General features: G+C 39.6%; 1 protein-coding gene and 1 non-coding gene across 4 annotated transcripts; both read left to right on the forward strand.

The window, feature by feature from the left end:
• The first annotated feature begins 72 nt into the window (after positions 1-72).
• KHDC4 (KH domain containing 4, pre-mRNA splicing factor) lies at positions 73-20,026 on the forward strand. Of its 3 annotated transcripts, none has more exons than XR_006356401.1 (14): positions 73-215; positions 1,415-1,631; positions 4,318-4,446; positions 4,946-5,025; positions 7,250-7,302; positions 7,577-7,740; positions 9,086-9,297; positions 10,757-10,817; positions 12,297-12,354; positions 12,613-12,866; positions 15,905-16,066; positions 16,982-17,066; positions 17,767-17,858; positions 18,678-18,735. XR_006356401.1 is itself a non-coding variant. In XM_044004455.1 (14 exons), exons 1-14 carry the CDS (start codon positions 178-180, stop codon positions 18,875-18,877), a joined length of 1,833 nt encoding a protein of 610 aa, XP_043860390.1. In that variant the 5' UTR covers positions 77-177; the 3' UTR covers positions 18,878-20,026. The 3 variants fall into 3 exon arrangements, 2 of the variants coding, with proteins under 2 accessions (XP_043860391.1, XP_043860390.1); XM_044004455.1 differs by having other exon boundaries at positions 77-215; positions 16,954-17,066; positions 18,678-20,026; XM_044004456.1 differs by lacking the exon at positions 18,678-18,735 and having other exon boundaries at positions 17,767-17,909.
• LOC122727125 lies at positions 8,562-8,691 on the forward strand. The gene has a single exon (XR_006353077.1).
• Positions 20,027-21,710: the final 1,684 nt, after the last annotated feature.

Raw genomic sequence — 21,710 nt, forward strand, 5'->3', positions numbered from 1 at the left:
GCCATCCCTTCACCTTCTTCCGCTCTACATCCAATCCTTGGAGGCGCTGACACCGGAACCGCCTTGCCTCGCGACCGGAAAGGGTTGTGCGCGAAGGCGTTGGGGGCGGAAGTGACGGGGAGCGGTGTTAGTGGTGTGGGGTGGTAGTTGGCGGGTGGTTGAGCTGATCCTGTCGCCATGTCCGCGGGGAGTGCGGCGCATCCCGGGGGTGGCGGGTGAGGCCTGGAGGGTGAAGGAGATGGTGGGCGGGAATGGGAAGGGATGAGGAGAGGGCCGAGGGGCCATGGTAGCGAGAGGGAGTTGGTAAGGCGAGGTTGGCCAGGGGAGCGGAGGTGGAAGGGAACGTGAGGAGGGGGGAGTGAGGGAGGAGGATTGGGGGGGGGGGTGTTATTGAGAAGGGGCGGAGAGGAGGTTAGGGTGAGTGGGACAAAGCCGGAGGAGGAGCTTTGGGGAGGTCGCTGGGGGTTGGGGAGCTAGAGGAGAGGGAGGCCGGACGACCAATCGGGGAAAGAGGCGGGGCTGACCGTGAGGGGAAGGTGACAGGACTGCTGGGGCGGGGGCAATTAAAGGGGCTCTGTTCTAAGCGTAGAGGGAATGGAGTTGCACACAGATAGGAGCTAAAGAAGTTTATTGAATTTGTTCATTGAAATTTGGGGAATAACAGTAGGTAATGTGTTAGAACATATGTTAGTGCAAGTACAGCGGACTTATAAGTTAAAGCATTTAGAACTGGAAGAGAATCATTTTTATCCATTACATTATCTTAGGGATGAGAAGAGAAATTACTTACTGAAGGTTATACATCTAATAATTACGCTTTTAACGTAAGTCTTGATGACTACAGATCCATTGCTATGTCCTACTGCCTCCCAATTCTGATTCCTTGAGCTTTAATTTCACGTGTCAGAACAATAACACGCGATGCTTACTTGCCTAGTTGTGAGAAAAATGCAAAGCAGTTTGTACAAGTACAAACACAGAGCATGGGGTGGCACACACCTATAGTCTTTGCAGCTTAGGAGGCTGAGGCTGGTGGATAACTTGAATTCATAGCAGCAGTAGGGTTGAAAACAAATGGGTCTCTGAACTAAGTCATGCAGAAATTTAGGAAGCCCCCTAAAGTGCAGGGCTACCAGGCCCTCTAAGGAGGGTCTAACTGGTAGAAATACAGGAAAAATAGGCATATGGGTTAAAACTTAGATGTAGATCAATATTAGGATCAGCCAATGCTGCATTTCCAGCATGGGTTAGAGGAGGTCCAATATGAAACAAAATAGAGACCTCAGAGAATTATCCCCAGTAGGGATTGAAGTATTAAAGTAGGGCAAGTTATCTGGAGGAAGTAAAGGAAGAACAGGGAGTTGAAATGGTAGCGAGCTCTTGGAGGGTTAACATTTTTATTTCATTCCTTAAGGCGAAGAAGTAAATGGGACCAGCCAGCACCAGCCCCACTTCTCTTCCTCCCACCTGCTGCCCCTGGTGGAGAGATTCCCAACAGTGGGGGGAGTCCTGGGGGATCAGCAGCTGCTCCCTCAGGAGCCTTAGATGCAGCAGCTGCTGTGGCCGCCAAAATCAATGCTATGCTGATGGCTAAAGGAAAGCTCAAACCAACCCAAAATGCTGTTGAGAAGGTATTTTGAGAGTAGGCTCACTTTTTGATAATTCTCTTTTTAGAGGGATATGATAGATGATTATTTATAACACTAAATTAGAGGTCAAATAGTTCATTTTAAAATAAGTTGTATTAATATGTTTTAAGATTTTTATGTTTATATATAACCTATATTAGATTGCTTTCTGTCTGGAGCAGGGGGAAAAATGTGGAACTCCAATATAAAAACAAATGTTGAAAACTTATCTTTACTTGTCACTGGGAAAAAAATAAAATACTATTAAGGTTGAAATAAAAGATTGATATATTTAGCCAATTTCTGAATAAGTGTACATTTTTTAGTGTTGCATGAGCTTAAAAATTTACTAGACTGCTTTATTTAATGACTAACATTTAATGAAACTTGAAGAATCTGGTGTGTGTGTGTGTGTGTGTGAGAGAGAATGATATGTTGAGTACTTTACATTTTTGCTGAGCATCATGTGGAATTGTAGAATCTTCCAAAGAGATGTCAAAGATTAACTTTTCACTCTTTGAAGCAATCTCTAATTTTCTGTAGAATTCTCGACAACAGCCATCCAGCTTATGCTTGAGTACCTTCAGTGATAGAACTTAATACGGTCTGAGGTAGCCCTCTAATTGTTAAAAAGTTTTTTGTATGTTAACATGGAATCTTTCTCCTAGTAATTTCTATCTGTTGTTACGGTAGTGATGAACAAGTGTTTGGAAAAAGTATCTCCATGTAGCTCTACCAGGCAGGCAACACGCATTGATTTATTAAGTGCTTACTATGTGGAAGACACTGCTAAGCCACAAGCTAAGAGAAGACAGTATTTGCCCTCAAGGACTCTGCCTTCTAATTAGGGGACAGTGACACAAAAGGGAGCTGAAAAGGACGGGGGAGGAGCTTGTGGCCTAATGGTGGTAAAGTCCAAAGAGTCAAAAGCAGAGCCATGAAAGGAATGGAGGATGGTTAGCCTGGTCTCTTTCCCAAATTGGAGATCCCTGGAGAAACTTGTAAATGGGAGAAGGAGGAGCAGAAGAGGGACGTTCCACAGTGAGAAGGCAGAAACTCCAGATTATTAGAATCAGAATGACTATTTGAACATTCAGTTTCTATGAGGTTAGTGGGAATTTCCAGTAAAGTAGAAGTAAATTATTTTTTCCTTGAGTAATTCAGCATGTATATGCTTTTAATTAGTATGATAAACAATTGTCCATTTCTTGTGATAGTAGTAGGGGCAAAGAATTAAATGCATACTGATACAGAATAGTCCTGGAAGTCTTGGGCCCCACATTTTTTCATGGACATATGTCTCTGAAATTATAATGGAACTCACTTAGAAAATTACTGTATAGTGCTATATCCACATTTTTGCTTTACACAGAAATTTTGTAGATTCTACCTGTTGTACAAAATAATGTCAGACTTTATTTTCCCTGATCCACAAACCTGCTGGACATTGGTGATATAGGTGTATGACCTATATCAAATTGCTTGTCATCTCAGGAAGGAGGAAGGGATAGGAGGGAGAGAGAAAATTTGGAACTCAAAATTTTTAAAAAGAACGTTAAAAATTGTTTTATATGTACTTGGGAAAAAATGTTTTTGTTAAAAGTCATGGCATATAATTAGAAATTGATAGTACTTTCAATTTTGAGAAAAGTAAACTCGGGTTTTTTACTTTATAGCTTTTTACCTTATGTGCCTCATTACTATTGCTGAAAGGATGAATAATCCAGTTTGAGTCTTCTGGTGTTGATAAAATAAAGCTAGGCAGATTTGAGGTTCTGGGGCTTTGGGATTTGGGATAAAGGCCTGGCCTGAGGAATGTTATACAGTGGATTCTCCCATACATTTTACTGCCATGTTTACTTGGATGAATTAGGCTGCAAATCATCATAATTTAGTTATCATACATTCTCTTTGGTGGGAACAATTAATAGCACTTAATGTTTCTACAGTTTTGTGGTCACAGAGTCCATATACATGCTAAGATTAAAAGCCATTTGGCAATTAGCTCAAAATGATGTCTTGTCTGTGGTATAGTATAATATAATGTAATATAATAGCCATGTCTAGTCACTTCTTTGCCACAAATAATAATAATTGACATTTTATATAGTTACTTAAGGTAAATTATTTTTTACATCTTATGTTCTCATGATATCTTTTTTTTTTACGATATCTTTTTAAGGTAGACACAACTACTGTTAGATTTTTTATAGCAGATGAGGAAACTGGCCAAGAGAGGCTAAGTGACATGCCCATTGTTATATGGCTAGTGTCAGACAGTCTGCTGTATCCAGTTCCAGAACTTTTTACACTATATTTTCCATTAGCCATTTTATATTGAGCAAATTACTTCACATTACTGGGCCTCTGTTTCCCTATCTGTAAAATAAAGGGCTTATTCTAAATGACATCCAAAGTCCTGTTATCTCTAATAATCTGTTCTACCTTGTTCTCAAGGAAGACTCACATGTATGGACAAACTCTTTAAGGGCAGCAACTGTTTTGTTTTTTCTTTGTATCCCCACTGCCTTGCTTAATAAATATTTGGTCATTTTAATTGAATGAGGTGGCTTAGGGAGATGGAGGAATAGGAAAAAAGATTAGGGGATTTGGGAGAGGCCAATGAATATCAACTTAATGATTTTATTATTCTATCTGCTTCTGTTCTGATTTTTTTCTCTGTTTGTAGCTTCAGGTTCCAGGCAAAGGCCTGGTCAGCAATAAAAGCAAAGATGACCTGGTGGTAGCTGAAGTAGAAATCAATGATGTCCCCCTTACATGCAGGAACTTATTGACACGAGGACAGACTCAGGATGAGGTGTGTATGAATTTGATCTCTGCTTTTAGAATGGTAATACGTAGAAGCATTTTAGGAAAGAGAGGATTCTTGAAACAAATTAAAAGATTTAGGTGTTTGCTATCTAGCTAAGGGATTATTATTCTGGTCTCCAACGTGAAGACTGAATTTATGTTGAGAAAAGAAGTCAACAGCATTGTGAGAGTGTAAGAGGTAATGAAATCAGGGAAATGGAACCTGTTAAATCAGGGAAGAGACCCTATTTGCAAATGAGGTAATTGACATTTTACCAGTTTTAAGGCAGTAATTATGGGCTCTTTGGGTCCTGATTTGTGATCCACATAGAAGTGAAGCATCTACATATTGGAGACACAATTAAATGTCAACTTTGCTGAATTAAAGCGTGAATTTATAGTTTGTCTTCATCTATTGGCTCTTGGGGGGGGGGAATCACATGCATTTTGCAGCCTCTATTAATGAACATGCCATTTTGTTCATTGTGCTTCTTTGCTCTTTTTAGATCAGCCGACTGAGTGGGGCTGCAGTCTCCACTCGAGGGAGATTCATGACAGCAGAGGAGAAAGCCAAAGTGGGACCTGGGTACAGATTAATATTTCCTTCCTTGGTGTAGGGTGTTAGAGTGGGAGTCACCAACTGATCTTTGGGTCTGCTGGGTCCATTTCATTGAGATATTTTAAAGATGCTCTTATTCCTTAATTAGTAGCTTGGTATAATGATTGTTTAAAAAGCCCATTTGAGTTTTCCAAAGTGTTGTTAACACTTGTGTCCTGGGTATCTCAGGTATGATTTATGCAGTATAGTTGGTTATTGACTATCTACATGTCAGGTATGGATTGTGAACAATCTGTAGTGAAATTTTAATCCCACAAGGTCTTACCTGGTACTTGTTATATTTGACCTTTCTCTTTCAGCTATCAGTTGATTTGACCTTGGGGATTGATTGCAAACATTTAAAAACATTGACCTACGTAGAACATAATTAGGAGATGAAATTAGAAAGGAAAACAAAAATCTCTTACAAATAAAGGCAGTGGGGCAGCTAGGTGTCGAAGTGGATAGAGCACTGGCCCTGGATTCAGGAAGACCTGAGTTCAAATCCGACCTCAGACACTTAACGCTTACTAACTGTGTGTCCCTGGGCAAGTCCCTTAACCCCAATTGCCTCACCCAGAACAAGTAAAGGTGGTTTTTTGATTACCTGTTAAGATGGGGTTTGTTTTATTATTAATTATCCACATCACTGCCAACTTTTATCATGGTTAATCTAAAGTTATAGTTTTGAGACCCACAAGCCTATTTGACTTAGACCTAATATGTGGTTGCTACATAATCTATTCTTACATATTTTGGCTAGCACATAGTACTAATGAAGTCACAGCCATAGAGTGTTACCCCTATTGCCAAGTAGATCTAGTAAATTCATGCTTGGTTAACAGTGGATTCCAGATGAAATGTGGATGGATATAGGAAAAGTATAACCATTCCTGGAAGAACAACTCACAAGCCTTATTAAGTCAGGGCTATTATAGCTTCATAATAGGGCCTTGTACAGCCTTTTTTTTTTTTTTTCCCCTCAGTTACTTTTCTCAAGGATTTTAGAGATTAGCAAAGTCACTGGAATTCTTTGTTGGTTGGACCATTTGTAGAAACATGCTTTGTACTGTTGATTTTGGTAGTGGTGGTGAATAATCCATATTTCTATGATTATGTTCTCTTATTATAGAATATTGTGATTATTCTTCTGCCTTTTATGTCCCTATTGAGTAAAGGGATTCTAATGTATCAGGGTAGCATTTCAAGGAAATATCTACTTAGTTTTTTGCCTAGTTTTCCTAAAAATAAGCACCCAAAATAAGTTTTTCTCAACTGTTGTCATTTGTTGGAATTGTCAAATTTGACTTTTTTATGACCTTTTTTTTTTTTTTTTAGTGAGGCAATTGGGGTTAAGTGACTTGCCCAAGGTCACACAGCTAGTAAATGTTAAGTGTCTGAGGCCGGATTTGAACTCAGGTACTCCTGACTCCAGGGCCGGTGCTCTATCCACTGCGCCACCTAGCCGCCCCATGACCTTTTTTAAACCTATATAAGAACCAGAAACAAAGCAAAACTGAAGAGGTTTTTTAAGTTAAAGAGAATTTTTTAAAATGAATGAAAATTAGGGCAGCTGGTTAGTGCAGTGGATAGAGCACTGATGATGAATGAAAACTAACAAATCTTTGACCATATGGTTCAGATTAGAACTTGTTCGCATTTTAGTGTACTATCCTTAGGAACTGTCCTGCAAATACCTTTGTAGGCAGCATTTGTAAAATATGTGGTTTAAGTCTTAAACACTTACTTTCCATCAGGGACTAATATAGAGGAAAGGGACTAAACTAAGATTTCTTTTTGAAAAGTAATACTCTAAGGGGGCGGCTAGGTGGCGCCGTGGATAAAGCATTGGCCCTGGATTCAGGAGTACCTGAGTTCAAATCTGGCTTCAGATGCTTGACACTTAGTAGCTGTGTGACCCTGAGCAAGTCACTTAACCTTCACTGCCCTGAAAAAAAAAAGTTAAAAAAAAAAAAAAGAAAAGTAATACTCTAAATGTAAACTTAAATCCTTAGCATGTTCTTTCTTAATTTGAGCATCCTTTTGCATCCAAAAGTAGAAGTTAATTACCTAAAAAAAAGTAAATTGCCTAGCTTTGACAACTCCATTTGTGTTTAATTTTCCTATTTGAAATTTTAAACACATTTAAAATTAGAACATTGACATGTGTTTTCTTTAGTTTGAAAGATTTGCTTTATGTTCACTTTTCCAGGGACCGTCCATTATATCTTCATGTTCAGGGCCAGACCCGGGAGTTAGTAGACAGTAAGTAATGGTTTTGCTTTACATTCAATGTGGCAGATGATTATTGTACTGTATTTGAAGCACAAGTTGACTTTTTGGGGCTGTGTAATAAGGAGATAAATTGACCAATTTAGTCTTCTGTTCACCTTCCAAATATGTAAATGCTTGGAGAAAGGCAGAAACTTGGACAATGTATAAGATGGATTATCTGTCATTTGGTTGTTGAGAGTTGGATTTAATGTACTTTGGGGCACTGGTCATTTCATTAGGAGATTTACTTTCTATGCCCTTTTAGGAGCTGTGAACCGAATCAAAGAAATCATCACTAATGGAGTTGTGAAGGCTGCCACAGGGACCAGTCCAACTTTCAATGGAGCAACAGTCACTGTCTATCACCAGCCTGCTCCTGTCGCCCAACTGTCACCAGCTATTGGTCAGAAGCCTCCATTCCAGTCAGGGGTATGTTAATGTACCTTAACCGTCTTTAGGCCAGCAGCATAGTGCAGGTACACAGATACTTAGTTTAATTTCAAAGTATTCTTATTTAAAAGTTGAGATCCTAAGAGTTAAGTGGATTGGGAAGCAGAGTGGGGACCAGATAAACAGTAAGAATTGCAAGCAACTACATATCAACAACTAATTATATGAAAAATTGTTCCAAACAATAGTAAGAGAAATGCACATTGAAACAATTGAGGTTTCACTTTACAGCAAATTAGCAAAGGTATCAAAAGAACAAAACACTCTGTTGGACACTCTGGGAAGACAAAAAATATACGGTTAGTGGAACTTCGAACTGCTACAACTCTTCTACAAAGTAATTTGGAATTGTGAGGAAAGTTACTAAACTACCCTTGGCCCAGAAATTATACTGCTGGTTATGCACCCCCAAAGAAGCCTGCTACCAAAAACAAAGTGGTGTGGTATGGAAGAACACAACCCTAAAAACAGTTGGATTCTGACACATTCTAGTGACTGGTCTCAAAAAATTGTTTATGAGGCATATGCTAATAGAGATGGGAGGGACTGTAGATGTGGAATGCTATAGTGTCTGCTGCTTATGTCTCTTGGTTTTTGCTTAAATGTTTTTCATGTTATACGGGATGATTCAAAGGAGCTAGATTTTAGGGGAAATGATTTTGTTTTTACAACACAGTCATCGATATATTAATGGAACTGTATGCTTTCATCTGAGAGTTAAAAAAAAAAAAGGTGAGGCTAAGGAATCTTTCTTCACATATATGGATAGCTTATTTGGTTTAGTTCTGAACTTGGTAACCACTGGAGGACTAAGAAGGCTGAGTCTGATGAAGCTAGACTCTGCTGATACAATCCTCCTACAAAAAAAGGGTTGGAGAGAGCAGTCCCACTTCAAGAACAATAGAGGACTGACTGTACTACCCAACATTATATTCCATCTCTTCATAGGAAAAGGCAATCTACAATAATGTCATATGTGTTTTTATGAAGGGAGTGCTCCCTGCCAGCTTTTTAAGTGTTTCTCTCATCAGCAAACATCACTTGCTAGATTCTTTGGTATTCAGTATAAAGTATTTGGTAGGCAATGGTGAGTAATATGGTGGTGGGGGATGGGGTGGGTGATGTAAATCAGACGCTTTGTAAATCATTAGTATTGTGGGTGAGGACCCAGTACATGGTGGTGGTGGGGTTGACTTGGCATCATGTTATATGTAGTGTTTATTATTGAGAGAATTAAGTATATCTTTTGTACATGATTTCTCAAGGAATAAGATGTACCTGTATGTTTTGCGGGGGCTGAGATGTGATTCTGTTCTGTCTACAGCTGCATTATGTTCAAGACAAATTATTTGTGGGTCTGGAACATGCTGTGCCCACATTTAATGTCAAGGAGAAGGTAGAAGGCCCCAGCTGCTCATATTTGCAACACATTCAGATTGAAACTGGCGCCAAAGTCTTCCTACGAGGCAAAGGCTCAGGCTGCATAGAACCAGCTTCAGGCCGTGAAGCTTTCGAACCAATGTATATTTACATTAGGTATGTTTGGCTAGGGTTAGGGAGGGTGTGTGGGGGGTGGTTTGAGCCTTACCGTGGATTGACGAAGACAGAGCAAAAGAAAATAGGCCTAAGTTATGAAATATTTAGCTAAAATACTAAGAATAATCTCTTAAACATAACATCTTAAATATGATAAAAGAAAATTTTAGAATCTTCTCTGGAAGCATTTAAACCCAAGGAATATCCATTTTCCAAATTAGTTTTAGTGCAATCCCCTTTTTAGGAGGAGTAAAGATGTTGTATTGGAAAGATAATGTATTTAAAATCAGAAGCTCTGAGTTCCTGAAAAAACTTTCTAGTTGTGTTAGCAGTGGACTGGTCACTTAATCTGTCTCTGCTTCATGAAACCTCATTTGTAAAATTGTAAAATTTAATAGGATTGCAAGGAAAATGCTTTGTGAATTTTTGAGCTCCATATAAACATAAGCTGTTTTTGAAGTAGGGCATAACATTCTTTCCAATTCCAGTGTTCAGTTTTGCAGTTTGTAATTCTAAAACAGTTTTCTTAATCTGGTGTCTGTGAACATTTTTATAAAGTATTTGTATAACCATTTCAAAATGCATTTAAAAGCATATGGGGGGGGCAGCTAGGTGGCGCAGTGGTAAAGCACCCGCCCTGGATTCAGGAGTACCTGAGTTCAAATCCGGCCTCAGACACTTGACACTTACTAGCTGTGTGACCCTGGGCAAGTCACTTAACCCCCATTGCCCCGCAAAAAAAAAAAAAAAAAAAGCATATGAGGGGGGCGGCTAGGTGGCGCAGTGGATAAAGCACCCGCCCTGGATTCAGGAGTTCCTGAGTTCAAATCCAGCCTCAGACACTTGACACTTACTAGCTGTGTGACCTTGGGCAAGTCACTTAACCCCCACTGCCCCGCAAAAAAAAAACACAAAACATATGAGAAGGGGAGCTACAGGCTTCATCAAATTGCCAAAGGGATCCATGACTCAAAAAATGGTTAAGAACACCTGCTGTAGGGGCAGCTAGGTGGCACAGTGGATAGAGCACCAGCCCTGGAGTCAGGAGGACCTGAGCTCAAATCTGGCCTCAAACACTTAACACTTAGTAGCTGTGTGACCCTGGGCAAGTCACTTAACCCTCATTGCCCCCCCCCCCAAATTATAACAAGTTCTTGAACCTGTGATTATTTTTATTATTTTCTTAGAAAATTGCGTGTATTTTTTCCCCCTTAATTTGGTCATATGGGATCCATGGGAGTTGGCATCTGTAAGGAAAGCTAGTAAAAATGTTTATGGCCACAGTACTGAACATATTCCAAATACCTAAGGGCATGTATCTATGTTACATTATCTTCAGGCCTAGAATTTGGACTATCATGAAAATTTGGATTAGATAATGGAAATAGACTGGTAATCAAAGCAGTGTGTATATTTTTTTTTCTTCCCCATTGAATTCCTTGCTCTTGTTTTTTTGTAGTCATCCCAAACCAGAAGGCCTTGCTGCTGCCAAGAAACTCTGTGAAAATCTCCTACAAACAGTGAGTTGTATTGTCGTTTATCACTTTTTGTTTGTTTGTTTTGTTTTGCAGGGCATTGAGGGTTAAGTGACTTGCCCAGAGTCACACAACTAATAACTGTCAAGTGTCTGAGGCTGGACTTGAACTCAGGTCCTCCTGAATCCAGGGCTGGTGCTTTATGCACTGTGCCACCTACCTGTCTCTTGTTTATCACTTTTGCAAAAGAGATTTTGCTGCCTTTGGGGCTTGACAGGACTGCATTTCTCACTCTGCCACCTGGATATACTGTGGAGAGGCAGGCCAGAATCACTGAAGTGTGGGTTGCAGTTTACATACCTGGCTGCTGTTTTCCTCTTAGAATTTGGAATTCACCATTCCATTCATTTCATCATTAAAAAAAATATGTTTTGTAGGGCTTTTTGGTTGCCTGTTTGTAAACTTAGATTTTATTTAAACCCTAGATGACCTATGCTCTTACTGCCTAGAAGGTATGGGAGTTCAAGAATACAAACATGATCAGAGTTAATTATGTAGCTATTTTTTGAGAGTCTAAAAGTCTGAGATGCTAAATTGAGCCTCAGTCTTGGGGTTTGTTAGATGGCCTTCATGCTTGGTAGTTTTCTAGTCTTTATTCCAGACTCTCCTGCTACCTTTTTCTTGTCCTGGGCATTTTGCAGGTATGTATTGGCTAAGGAATGAGTGGGGACATGAAGAAAATGGTTGACATTTATGATGAAGAATTGGCGGGGAATCAAGGAATATTTATTATTGTGTTAGAATCAACAACTTTGAAATTGCCTGATTGCTATGAGTGTATGAATGTTAGGTAGTTGTGTAGATTGGAGAACATGTGTTTTAGGCCAAGAAAAAGAAGTCCATTGCTTGTCTTAAAATTTATCGGCTTCTTTTCTTTTAGGCCCCTAGGCACTGCCCTAGGTTGCTGAACCCTCCTCTATGTTTTTTCCTCCAAGTTGGAGTGTGTTTCTCTCTCTCTCTCTCTCTCTCTCTTTCTTTTTTGGGGCAATAAGGGTTAAGTGACTTGCCCAAGGTTACACAGCTAGTATCAAGTGTCTGAGGTCAAATTTGAACTCGGGTCCTCTTGAATCCAGGGCTGGTACTTTATCCACTGTGCCACTTAGCTGCCCTGGGAGTATTACTTTCTTGCTTTTTCTATTTGTATCCCAAATGCATAGCTCAGTTCTTGGCCCATGTTAAATATGTAACAAATGCCTTTTCATTCATCCTGTCAAAATTTAGACTCCCATGTGAAAATATTAAACTTAGTTAAGTTTATCATGTCATTTGAAACTTAATTTTCACAGTGCTTCCAAAATTCCTAAGTTATTTGAGAATTAAAACCTGTAGAATTGTTTAAACAGACCTCGACCTGAAAGAAATGCCTTTACCAGACCTACCAAAAATTTCAGGAAGCTTTTCCTAGTTCATAAACTATAAATCCAGGGATATTCACTTGTTAATTTATTCTTTTTCCTATTGCAGGTTCATGCGGAATACTCCAGATTTGTGAATCAGATTAACACTGCCGTACCTTTACCAGGTATGTACATTTCAGTTTACTGTTTTGGGATTGTGAATCAGTTTATTGTAAACAATGCTTCTATATGGGTCATGGAAGGCCAGGTTAAACCTTAGAGTGCCCTAAACTCCCAAGTAACATTAGCTCACACTCATTTGTAATTTGGAAAAACATTTTGCTTCATTTTTATTCCTTTCCTTTTAGGTAATAAGTGTAACTCAACTTGATCATCTCCTTCTGCTGCAGCTGATAATAAACACTTTTTTTCTTCCCCCTCAGGCTATACACAACCCTCTGCTATAAATAGTGTCCCTCCTCAACCACCATATTATCCATCCAATGGCTATCAGTCTGGTTACCCTGTTGTTCCCCCTCCTCAGCAGCCAGTTCAGCCTCCCTATGGAGTACCAGGCATAGTGCCACCAGCTGTTTCATTGGCACCTGGAGTCTTGCCAACGTTACCTACTGGAGTCCCACCTGTGCCAACACAATATCCGATTTCACAAGTGCAGCCTCCAGCTAGCACTGGACAGGTAGGATACTAAAGGGATGGGTATACCAGATGGCATGATTTTGGGGGGAGGGGACATAGAGGTTAAGGATACGAATAACCTATTTTACTCATTGAAAAAGAAAACCTGTTAAATAAAAAGGTCAGATATCTTTATCCTGTACCCTTTGCCACAAAATCAATTTGTCACTATAAAATAAAAAGAAAAAAAATCACCTTCCAAGAGATCTTCTCTATCCTTAATTTAGAAGAAGGTTCACAAGGTAAAAAGGGCCAGTTCAGGTCATCCCACTCCTGCCATGAAAAGCTCTTTAGTTCTCTGTACCTTCCATTTTCATAACCTCCCCAAACGGTGCCAGATTCAGGTTGTCATATGTGGAAGTTTACAAAGTGACATTAAGAACAAGAAATCTTAGCCATTGCTTTAGAATTGGAAAGGACCATAGTAGCCATCTACTTTGAACCTCCCAAAGTGTATCTACTACAACAAGGGGTCGTCTGGCCTTTGCTGGAGACTTCTAGTCAGGAATAGCCTACTGCATCCCCATAATTGTTGAGAAGTTTCTCCTTATATAAATCCTGAATTTGCCTTGGCCCCCTCTATCCATTGTGCTCTGGTTTGCTCTTTTTGGCCACGCAGAGTAAGTAGCATTCTTGTTCCATCTAATAGCTCTTTGGGTAGTTAAAGATGGCTATTTTCTTTTCTTTCTTTCTTTTTTTTTGAAGATAGCTCTCGAGTCACCTGCAAACTTCTCTGATAGAGGTTAAACATTCCCAGTTTCTCTGGCTGATTCTCATATGGTTTGGACTCAAGCTCTTCACTATTCTGGTTGGCTTCTCTTGGATGTTTTCCAACTTAAACCATGTTTGTTCTAAACACCTGCTCCCCAGGACTGAACATAACACTACAGGTCTTAGATGACTAGAAAGACTGGCTGATTTAAACACCACCTTCTTCCTGAAATTGCCACCTCTCAGAATGCAGCCTAAGATCTCATTAGCTTTCTTGGCTGCTCTAATCACACTGTTGACTCATTGAGTTTGCAGTCCCTGTAGCTCCCCCTCTGATCTATTTCTGACAAACTGCAATCTAGCCGTACCTCCTCCATCCTGTACTTGTGAAGTTTATTCTTTTTTTTGTTTTTTTGTTTTTTTGTTTTAGTGAGGCAATTGGGGTTAAGTGACTTGCCCAGGGTCACACAGCAAGTAAGTGTTAAGCGTCTGAGGCCAGATTTGAACTCAGGTACTCCTGACTCCAGGGCCAGTGCTCTATCCACTGCACCACCTAGCTGCCCCGAAGTTTATTCTTTGAACCCAAGTGTAAGACTTGACACATACCTATTCTATGCATTCTTTTATCAGGCCAAATATTTGAACTTCTGAAGATGTTTCTGAATTCTGACTTCATTTTGGACTAAAGCCAAGTCAGCAAACATTTTTTAAACTCCTCCTGTGTCCCAGGCATTGTACTAAGCCCTGGAAGTACAAAAAACAAATCCAGAAAATAAAAATGACAGTCCTTATTCACAAGGAACTCACAGTTTAATGGGGGAGGTAACATACAAACAAGATGGAGACAGGATAAATTGGAGGTAATTTTAAAGTGAAGGCACTGACATTAAGAGGATTCAGGAAAGTTTTCTTGAAGATCAGATTTTAGCCGGTACCTGAATCACTCAATGCATTATCTATCCCTTTCAGCTTTTTGTTATCTGCAGATTGATAAGCATGCTATCTACAACTTTATCCAAGTCATCAACAAAAATATTCAGCAGCATATGGCAAAACAGATCTATGGCTGACTCCACATTCTAAGTTGACATTGAACATTAGTGACTGCTCTTTAAGTCCAATCATCCAGTCAGTTTTTAATCTGTCAAATTTATTAACAGCTAGCTCTTATGTCTCCATCTTTTATGTTTCTGTTACTGAAATGTACAACCAAATGTTAAAGAAACTCCTCATGCCTTTAAAGTAAAGAGTAAGTGGTAATCTTTCTGCAGTGGATTAGAAAACATCCTTAATTTTTGAGATTCTATAAAATTTCATTGTGTATATATATTTCCCAATGCATTTGGTTTTAAATTCTACGTCTTATATAAAGACAAATTTTCGCAACTTTGATTCAGAATTCTTTGTACCCATCATAGCATCTTTAAATAATAGAAGAAAATAGTGTCAGAGGAACTACTTTTTAGTAATGTAATTTTCTTTGCAGTATACATAGTCAGTGGTTGCTGACTGAAAGAGTTTTCATGCTTGATAAATGTCTTTAAATGAAAATTTTGTCTGAATCCCTTTGGACTGTTTTTTGTTTATATAGAATGGGTATAAATTGGGGGGGGCGGGGTAATGAGGGTTAAGTGACTTGCCCAGGGTCACACAGCTAGTAAGTGTCAAGTGTCTGAGGCCAGATTTGAACTCAGGTCCTCCTGAATCCAGGACTGGTGCTCTATCCACTGCGCCACCTAGCTGCCCCTAGAATGGGTATAATTTTAATGAGTATGTTTGCCTTTTAATAAGAGCAATAATGGCACATTGAATTTGTAACTGGTCTTTCTTCCCAGAAGTCCAAAGTCTTTGTTTAGATTTTCTTCTAATTTCATATAGCCCTAGGAAGAAGGGAAGTAGATATTCTTTCTCTCTCTCTCTCTCTCTCTCTCTCTCTCTCTCTCTCTCTCTCTCTCTCTCTCTATATATATATATATATATATATATATATATATATATATATATATATATATATAATTTTTTTTAAAGCAACTGGGGTTAAGTGACTTGCCCAGGGTCACACAGCTAGTGAGTGTTAAGTGTCTGAGGCTGCATTTGAACTCAGGTCCTCCTGAATCCAGGGCTGGTGCTCTATCCACTGCGCCACCTAGCTGTCCCTATTATTACTATATTTTGTTAATATTACAGTCATTTTACTGGTGCCTAGGAAAAGATGAAAGTTTGTAATTAGTGTATCATAAAAGTATATTATTCTTGCTATTTACCTTTTTACCAGTTTTGTATTCTCATTCTCTCTTTCTCTCCTTCTTGGTTTCTTTTGGCCCCCAGAGTCCAATGAGTGGTCCTTTTCTCCCTGCTGCCCCTGTCAAAACTGCCTTGCCTACTAGTCCTCAGCCTCAACCCCCACTCCCAGCACAGCCCCAGGGGCAGAAGAGGCGGTTCACAGAGGAGCTACCAGATGAACGAGAATCTGGACTTCTGGGATACCAGGTCAAATAAAATATCCAGTCTTACTTTTCTCGGCAACTTACCTTCTTAACCTTACTCTCCCTCTAAAGAGACAGAAATCCAAATCTACATCAGCAGTCTTCTTGATAATATTTGATATACCTATAATTTAGTTAACTCATTTATGATTTTATTCTTGGGGAATTAATAACCCCAGAGCTGTCCTTTTGTTTTTTAAGTCAGAAAGGGCACAGTGATGAGTTTACCAAGCATCCCACTTAGAGAAAAAGACCCCTTTAATTAGAATCTAGAAGGTATTTAGAAGCCTGTACTTCCTATCTAGGTTCTGTTATAGATGTTTCATGTGATGGTTCTCATCTCACTAGAGACATCACCAAGATCTGGTAGTCTACAACTTTGTTTAGGGCTTTTCGTTGTTGCAGCTTGGTTTTCAATTCAGTATTTTCCTCCAGATGCCAAATAGGAAAGCTGCTAGAAATGTTAGCTGGAAATATATTATCTAGTTACTCTGGGTACCCTTTCCCCTCATCCAATAAAAGGGTCTTATTCACTTCCAAGACAAGAATCATGTTTGAGTTTGGCCCATATTAATGTAGTATGCAAAAATTAGTAGCTTTTCATATAATATGACTACGCTTGTGCTGTTCAGTTAAGTTGTGGCCAGTCTTGGAAAGAGCAGGTCACATCATTGGAATCCCTTAGTAAAGGAAAACATTCTATGTATAAGGAAAAGAAGTTGAAATTCCTATTTTGAGGGTAGTTATTAGTTGGTCAAATTACAAGGAACTGTGTAGTTCAGACTAGTTACAGTTTACCTGAAAGATGGGGCACGTGACAGTTACATTAAGGAGCTAAACTAATACAGCAGTTGTAGATTTGCTAATGCCGCTGTATTTTTCTGCTCATAGCATGGACCCATTCATATGACTAATTTAGGTACAGGCTTCTCCAGTCAGAGTGAGATCGAGGGTGCGGGATCGAAGCCGGCAAGTTCCTCAGGCAAGGAGAGAGAGAGGGACAGGTAAGTTGGATGAATTGTCCAGTGGGCGGTTGACATGACCTAAGAGATAATGTTCAAGTAATTGTTAGTGGTTACTGGACATTGCTACAGGCACTAGTATTATTATGAGATTGAAAGGAATACTTTCGGGTCAAACAAGCTTCTATTTGTTATAATTAATCGAATAAATGGCAAACAGGCTCTAGAGAGCCTGTATAAAGAAGTAGGTACAATCGACTGTAACCTTTTGAAGGCATGGTTATTTAGGTGTCTTCTTGTTGCCTAGATTTTGGTCATTGCACTGAGAAAGGATAAGAACTGAGTAAAGAGAAAATTAATTCAACCAAATTTGGTACTCGTTAATAGAACTTTTTTGGTTTTCTTTTTTTCTCTGTCTCTTTTTTTTGCAGTGCAATGAGGGTTAAATGACTTGCCCAGGGTCACATTGCTAGTATCAAGTGTTTTGAGGCCGAATTTGAATTCAGGTCCTCCTGAGTCCAGGGCTGGTGCTTGGTTTTCTTTTTAAAAGATTTTGTGGATAGGAGCTTGAAAGTAATGGTCAGAGTGAGTTTAAGGGACTATTTGTAGACTTTTAAATTTTCTTCTCTGTACTTGCCTCCTAGATACATAAGGATTGATTGGATTTGCTTTAGAATGAAGCCCTAAATGAACAATTGGCACTCCTAGCCATGCTGTTTCTAAATCTCTTGTCTTTTAACAGGCAGTTGATGCCTCCACCAGCTTTCCCAGTGACTGGAATAAAAACTGAATCTGATGAAAGGAATGGGTCTGGGGCCTTATCAGGCAGCCATGGTGAGTATGGTGTAGGTGGGAGACTCTTTAGTCTGAGCTGTAGCTTTTAACTTTCTTATCTGATGTTCACTTGGGTGATCCTGAATAATAAGCTGCTTTCCTTTATGTTCATACACATAGCCTATAGACACCTAACCTTTTGTCTTTTAACTAGTTAGTATAGGGAGATTCTAGGGAATATTGTCAGTTTACATGGCACATAGCATCAACTTCCATATTTAAAACCCACTAAAAGGCTACTAATTGAATTTTTTAATTAAGTAGCAAATTTCACAATTCAAAAGTAGCATTGCATGCTCGTTAGACACCAAGAGTTAACTTTCTCAGAATTAGTGAAGATAATGCTAGATCCTTATAGGTCTAACACTGAGCTGTTGCTCACTCTGAGAATCTTGCCTCTCATTCCAGAACAGTTGCTCTGGATTTTTAGAAGGTCCATAGGATTTGGTACCTTTTCATACTGTGGCCTAAATAAACAGAGGCAAATACATTTCTTTTATACTTAACTTCTTTCTTTTAACGCTTTAAAAGGTGAAATGTCAGTCCTTAGAAACTCACTTGCTAACTTTCCTTTTTTTTTTCTTTTTTGTGTTTCTTTTTCTTTCTCTTTTCTTACATGGTTCTGGTGGATTCACATTTGCTGATGCTGGTGCTGTTTTCGTGTGATCTTCAACGGTTTTGGGTGACCATTGACCCTGTGACCTCAAAATGGTGTCCAACTAACCACTTACAATTAACATCTTTTTTTATTAACAAATTATGGTATTATCTTTTTTTCTTGGTGGGGATGGGGGTTGGGGTTGCCTTTCTCTATTCTAGATTATCCAGCTAAGAAGATGAAAACCACGGAAAAGGGATTTGGGCTGGTAGCTTATGCTGGGGATTCATCTGATGAAGAGGAGGAGCATGGAGGCCATAAAAATGCAAGTACTTTCCCACAGGGCTGGAGTTTGGGATATCAATACCCATCATCACAGCATCGAGCTAAACAGCAAATGCCTTTCTGGATGGCCCCGTAGAAGACATCAGAGCAGATCATCAGTGACTCTTCTCTAGCAATAATGCATGTGTGTCACGTAACAGACTGTGGAGCTGGGGGAGCCATCTTTAACGTTTCCAGAAGTTAGAGGTGCTGTGTCCCCTTCCAGAGGAGTTCCATTCTTTTAAAAATGCTCTTATTTCTACAGCAGCATACCATCCATTAAAAGATGTTGAGAATCACAGGCTTATTTCAGGGGAGAGAGGATGTCTTGAGAATGGATGAAATGTGCTTGCTTGATAAAAGGAGCAAAGTGTTGCTTGTGGTCTGGCCCCCATATTATTTACAAATGTAAGACCCCAGCTCTGACATGATACAAATACTATTTGTATTTCCCTGCTGTTCATGAATGTTTATAAGCAGTGGCAGCCAAAATCTTAGCATTAAGGGGGACATCATTTTGAGAACTTGCATTCTATCTTTTAATATTTAATTCTTCTAAGAGACCCTTTTCCATATTCCGTTGTTGGATTACTTTTGTTTTGAAAAATGCTGTTTTCTCACTTGAGAATCTTGGATCTAACCAGTTCCTGAGTGGAAAGTTGAAGTTATTTCCTCATCTTTATTGGGATTATCTACATACCCAGCACCTTCAGCATATTTATGTCTTAAGACAGTCATTGCAACTTTATTTCATCCCTCTAAACTTTCCCTCTCTTCAGCTGGTCCAGATGAAACTCCTTGACTATGAGCAGGTCAGAGCATCTGAAGTTGTTCTCTTACTACTCTCAGTCTACCAGGTTCTTTTCCCAACTCATCACCATGGAAATTGTATGTCTCCACAGAACTGGTTGCAGCTGTAGTAGAGAGATTTGACTGCTCTGGCTAGGCTGGTGAATCATTTAGAGTGACTGAAATTGCAGCTAGTTTCTTTTTTCTTGGCATTACAAAGGTCCTGCCAAAAGAACTTTTTTTTGTATTGAGAATATTGATATGTGAATCCATTGAGAATGTCGGCGCTGGCCTGCAGAGCAGGAGTTAGTGTTTGAGATATTGGGACTGTTGTTTTTGCACACTTGAACACTTTGCAGGCTGGCTTTGTATAAAATTTCTCTGGTTTCCTATATGTTGTAAATATTTAGAACCATAATTTCATTATAAATAAATATAAATATTCTGCATTCCAGTTCTCTTTTTTTGGTATTGTGTTTTACCTTCTCTAGCACAGAAAACTTGTCCTGTGCTAGTGGATCATTACTCTGGGTGTTAAGTGCTGGCAAAACATCACTTTTGTGGTTTCACAAAAATAAGCAAAACTGTTAACAGGAGGGCATTGTAGAAGTGTAGCAACTTTACCACCAGTTTATGGTAGAATATTAATGATAGACATTCTTGCAAAATCAGGCTGATTGGGACAGTGTTACAGAGATTATTTATATTTACACATACATGCAATTAATTAGGTTTAAAGAAAAATAACCATTTTGGGTAAGGTTAGGGAATAAGTAAAGGGGGGTGCTGTTTATCCATATGTGAAATAACTATATAAAATGATGCCCAAACTTGTCAGATTGCTGCCAGCATGACTATATATGGAGTAATACTGATTGGGAAGTCGAAAAGTGAAAAGGTTACCAATGGGGCTTGCTTCCACAGCACAGATCCAAAAAGATTGTATGGGATACTAAACTCCAACTCAAAAGGGTACCACAAATAGAAGGTATGAAAAATGCCATTTTAAATGCTCAGTATCCTCCTTACCCTTGGTGCTAAACTTCCTTATGGAGATGGATTAAGGACTTCCAGGGCTATGTGATACCTGAGTGCTGTTTGTGCAACTGCTTGCAGGGGTTTTTTTTGCTAGACAATGGGAATTCAGTGACTTGCCCAGGGTCATACAACTAGTGTCAAGTGACTTGAGGTCGGATTTGAACTCAGGTCGTCCTGGTGCTTTATCCATTGTGCCACCTAGCTTCCCTACATGCAGTTTTGATATTCAAACTGGTGATTTGATCAATGTGGGGAACTTCCTCTGTATCAGAGAATTGCCTGTGGCAAGGAGAGGTTAATTCACTTTTTTTTTTAAGGCCGCAATGAAGGTTAAGTGACTTGCCCAGGGTCACACAGCTAGTGTCAAGTGTCTGAGGCTGGATTTGAACTCAGGTCCTCCTGAATCCAAGGCCAGTGCTTTATCCACTGCGCCACCTAGCTGCCCCGATTAATTCACTTCTTCGAGGTCGCAGCCTCTGTCAGAGTAACAGAGGCCTGACATGGGCCTTGGTCTTGACTCCAAGGGCAGCTCTTTAATGCACTACCTCCACACCGCCTCTCAGTGGCAACCTATAGAAAACTATCTTCCTAACCCTTGGAGGTCGGGAAGGACGCAAAGCAGAGGGGAAGTGGAAGGGTGAGGTAATAAGTTTAGAACAGCTGCAACTAAGCTTTAGCCAGTAAATTCTATGCGCGTAAATTTTGGGAAGTGAAATATGAATTGCGTGTTTGCTTTCCCTTGTTTATGGGAAGGTCACCTTATCTTCGCAAAAACGTTTTCAAGAAAACAGCTGCCGCTTTCATAGCCGACCCACCCCCAGCAGCCCAATCATGGAACTAGGGTTCGAATCCCTGCGGCTGTGCTGGGGGAGGCCTCTGGGGTTTTTAAATGCCAATGCCTCTTTGCTTGTCACTTGTATTTTGGGAAAGTGAAGATTGAGGCGTTATGCGTGACCGCTTCTTTGCTTCATTCCACATTTTGTTGTGGGAGTGTCACTAATCTGAGACGAAGCTTCTTTCCTAAACTCCAGCAAACAGCCCCAACTGAGATGTTTCTCCAGCCCCAGCTCTGAGACCGAAACCGAGCTGCCTTAGGAGGTCGG

The sequence above is a fragment of the Dromiciops gliroides genome, chromosome 4, assembly GCF_019393635.1.
Source record: "Dromiciops gliroides isolate mDroGli1 chromosome 4, mDroGli1.pri, whole genome shotgun sequence".
NCBI lineage: Eukaryota > Metazoa > Chordata > Mammalia > Microbiotheria > Microbiotheriidae > Dromiciops > Dromiciops gliroides.

Bases quoted from the DNA above. Each gene is read 5' to 3' on its own strand.
- KHDC4 (XM_044004455.1), top strand. From the start codon at position 178: ATGTCCGCGGGGAGTGCGGCGCATCCCGGGGGTGGCGG. The intron at 12,867-15,904 runs GTAGGATACTAA...TTTGGCCCCCAG, and splicing joins CTCCAGCTAGCACTGGACAG to AGTCCAATGAGTGGTCCTTT. The intron at 17,859-18,677 runs GTGAGTATGGTG...TCTCTATTCTAG, and splicing joins GGCCTTATCAGGCAGCCATG to ATTATCCAGCTAAGAAGATG.